Source organism: Gopherus evgoodei, unplaced genomic scaffold (assembly GCF_007399415.2).
Source record: "Gopherus evgoodei ecotype Sinaloan lineage unplaced genomic scaffold, rGopEvg1_v1.p scaffold_39_arrow_ctg1, whole genome shotgun sequence".
Classification (NCBI taxonomy): domain Eukaryota; kingdom Metazoa; phylum Chordata; order Testudines; family Testudinidae; genus Gopherus; species Gopherus evgoodei.
This window is the reverse complement of record NW_022060060.1, coordinates 1,539,889-1,543,811: the sequence shown is the minus strand read 5'-3', so window position 1 is coordinate 1,543,811 and position 3,923 is coordinate 1,539,889. Positions and strand designations below refer to the sequence as shown.

The window sequence follows — 3,923 nt, the reverse complement described above, 5'->3', positions numbered from 1 at the left end:
CCTGAACCCCTGTGACGCGATAGCTCCTTGTTACAGGTGGAAAGCTGCAGCACTAGCGCCCAGATTTTTCAAGGCATCTCCATACTTGGCCATGAGATTCAGGCTCCTAAATCGATTAGGCATCGCACCGCTGAACGCAGCAGTGCCTCCACACCGTGACAATTCGCAGCCTAGATACCTTGAACACTCTGGTCTGTCACTGCCTGAAGAATCACATAGGCATCTTGTGGGATTTCCAGAATCAGCTGGGTGCCTAATGCCCATAGATTTCAATAGAAATTAGGTGCCTTTGTGCTCTTAAAAATCCAACTAACTACCTATCTGCTTCTTCAATTGCCTCAATATTTTTAATAGCTGGGTCCGGGCCCTAGTAAATCAAGACTGGGAGTGGTAGATGACCTGAGATTTAGGTGTCCAAATTGCACTAAAACAACAATAAAGAAAGGAATCTGTGTCCCTAACTCCTTTAGGTTCCTTTCTTAGAGTCAGAGATTTCAGGGCATAGTCTGAGCTCCTGCATAACACAGACCAGAGGATTTTTACCAGTTTGAGACTCTCAGCCTGGCTGGTTCTATGCTAACAATTAACTTCCCATTGCAATTATACCTGTGACATAATTTTTCACCCACATCACTGCACTGGTGTTAACCCATCGAGGCTGACATGCCAGGCTCTGTGCATTCCTTTAGGCCAGGTCTTCTATTTCAAACCTTCAGTTTGTAAAGGTGTGAATTAAACAAATACAATTATTCTCCTGCAAGTGTATGTGTGAATCAGCCCTCAGCCCAGTGCTTGAACCACAGCCCATCCAGCTGCTCTTTATACACTACAAACAAGCCATGAGGCAAATTCAGGGAGGAAACTGCCTGTTTAAAGACAAGGCCATAGAGACATTTTCTGAACTGCAACGTTTTCTGCAGCCCCTGGGTCCAGTTCTCTCCGTTCACCATCATGCTCTCCCCATGGAGATCTCTTCTCTTGCTCTCTGCTCTCTCAGGTGTGTTCCTGTTCCCTAGAGTTATGTCAATAAACAGTTATGTTATATATTGTACTACGCACTGGGTACATTACTGGTATGTTTGGTGTTCACAGGTGTCCGGTGTGATGTGGAGCTGGTGGAATCTGGTGGTGGATTCAGAAAACCAGGAGAGTCCCTAAAACTTTCATGCAAAGCCTCTGGGTTCACTTTCAGCAGCTTCTGGATGGACTAGGTGCGTCAGGCTCCTGGGAAAGGGCTGCAGTAGGTAGCCAGCATTAGGCAGGACGGGGGAGATAGCTACCATGCAGACTGGGTCAAAGGCCGATTCACCATCTCCAGGGACAATCCCAACAACCTGCTGTTTCTGCAAATGACCGGCCTGAAGCCCGAGGACACCGCCCGGTATTACTGTGCGAGAGACACACAGTGAAATGAAATCCACTCACAGCCATGCAAAAACCCCTGTGGGCAGCACAGAGAAAGGCTGTCACTTGAAATTTTTCCAAGCTGCCTAAAGAAGTTATCGGGGGTTTTCAAACATCGCAACCCCCTTTTGACAACAAAAATTACAACACTTCCCGAGGGGGAGAGGGAAGCCTGAGCTAACCCGAGCGCAGCTGCCCCAGGCAGGGGAGTCAAAGTTGAAGCCCAAGGTCTTCAGCCCAAGGCAGAGGGCCTGTAATCTGAGCCCTGCTGCTGAGGGATGAAGCTGAAGCCTGAGGACCCCCCCACCTCCACACAAGATAGCAGGGCTTGGCCTACAGCTTCAGCCCAGGGATTTGGCCCCAGGACCCAGCAAGTCTAATGTCAGCCCTGGCAACCTCATTACAATGAGATCACAACCCACTTTGGGGTCCCAAACCACAGTTTGTGAACTGCTCACTTAGCTGCACAATTTGCAATTCCAGATACTTTGGTGGCTTTTAAATTCTTAGCCTAAGTGGCCAACTACCAGACAAGTTGGCATTCTTGGTAATGCTTAACATTGCCTTGTTTTTCTGTTAATTGTTAGGACACCCACAGACATTCCTACATACTTAATATGTTGAAGAGAACTCCCTGGATTCATACAAGCAGGGCCAGGTCAGGACATTACAAGAATCTAGTGTCACCTCCTGTTTATCTATATAACACGAACATATAACATCTATCACCTGTTCACTGAATGCTCACATCAAAACTTCTCATTGCTACACTAAGGAGGATGGATGTGAAGCCAAACTTCCAGAGAGAGAAATTTCCAGCCCCAATGTTCTATGATTCTATGATTTCTTATGAAGGGACAGATGGATTTTTTGTAGTACAGTGAAAAATCCCTGGAAGAAGTTCTAAAATCGAATCAGCCTTTAAATAAACCTCCCTACTTCATGGTTTACAGAAGACAAAAATGACCAAGTTACATTAATCTAAAGGAAGACCGGGGGAAATAGTTTCTATGTTTACCAAAGGGACGGACCCACATGGTGGCAGCAAAGTGTCATGTTCGATTACGAAATATTTCTTCCCAAAGACTGAACCTGGGAACAATCCCAAGGAATTACTGACCACAGAACCAAAGGCTGGAATGTTCAAAGTGAGGGATTGCTCACCCAAATCCCTTTCCAATCAATGGCAATTGAGTACCCAGCACTCCTCGGTGGTTTTGGAAATCACAGCTCACATCCGTACTTCACCAGTGAAGGGTGCTAGTGTTTACACATTCATAGATTCTGGGTTATTTCTGCTTCCTATCCACTGGGTGTTACACTTTGGTAACCCACAATTTGGCACCTTAACATTCGAGTTCACCAGTATCTGTAAGCTCACATTGAAGTCCCCCCTGCCGTCAAAGTGATTTTAGTGTTTTCCTGCTTTGGGCCCAAATTATATTAACATGCTCTAGCGTCCTCCATGACTGGGTCCCTCTAAACTCCGAGGTCATTTATTTGTAACCGCGAGTGAAGCTGGGGTTTAGTCAAATGATTTAGGAACACCCACATGCAAATGAGGTAGGAAAACTGAGTGATAAAGGAGAGCAGGCGACTCTCACTGAAGAGCTGTCAGCAGACGAAGGGTTACAGCTTTGCAGCCCACCAGGTTGTTGTGGAGAATGAAAATGATCTGTCTGGGGTTTCTCTTCTTTTTGGCAGCTTTCTCAGGTGAGTGGATGAACCTACAGGTGTCTGGTTAGAACAGCTGGGCTAGGGCAGGAAAGACGGATTTAAGGCAAAGATGTTGCAGTGGGATTCAGGGATTCTGGATTCAAAATCCTAACTCTGAACAAATCACAGTGTGGAATTTTAAAGCCACCTAGTGGATTTGGATACTCAATTTTCATTAATCTTTAATGAGAAGTAGGTGTCAAAATCTCAACCATGGGGATAACTGTACTTGCCTACTTCACAGGAGGGTGGTATGGATGAATTCATTATTACATAGAAGCAGATCAGAAACTGCTGTGAGGAGGGCACCAGAGGACTTTGATAAACCTGGGACGAGGAAGAAAACAATGGAATTAACTGGGGTTTTATCTTGTTTATTTATAGGCGTCAGCTCCCAGATCCAGCTGACCCAGTCTGGGACAGAAATCAAGAAGCCTGGAGAGTCTGTGAAGGTGACATGCAAAACCTCCGGCTACACGTTTACCAGTTATAACATGCAGTGGGTACGGCAGGCTCCCGGGAAATCACTGAAGTGGATCGGATATATCAATCCCAATACAGGTGGCACGGGCTATGCCCAGGCTTTCCAAGGGCGATTCACCATCACCAGGGACACCTCCATAAGCACAGCCTATCTGCAGCTGAGCAGCCTGAGAACCGAGGACACAGCCACGTATTACTGTGCTAGGGACACAGTGACACAAACCACATCTACAGCCATTCAAAAACCCTCAGTGAGAGAACCCACGTCTCTGGAGATCACTCGAGCCCTTAGTCACCCCAGAGAGTTTTTGCCCATGTAA

At 46.4% G+C, this 3,923-nt stretch overlaps 1 gene segment (V, D, J or C); it reads left to right on the top strand.

The window, feature by feature from the left end:
• The first annotated feature begins 3,032 nt into the window (after positions 1–3,032).
• On the top strand, positions 3,033–3,923 carry LOC115642248. The segment is given in 2 exon segments: positions 3,033–3,117; positions 3,505–3,923. Coding segments are annotated over 2 exon segments (468 nt in total).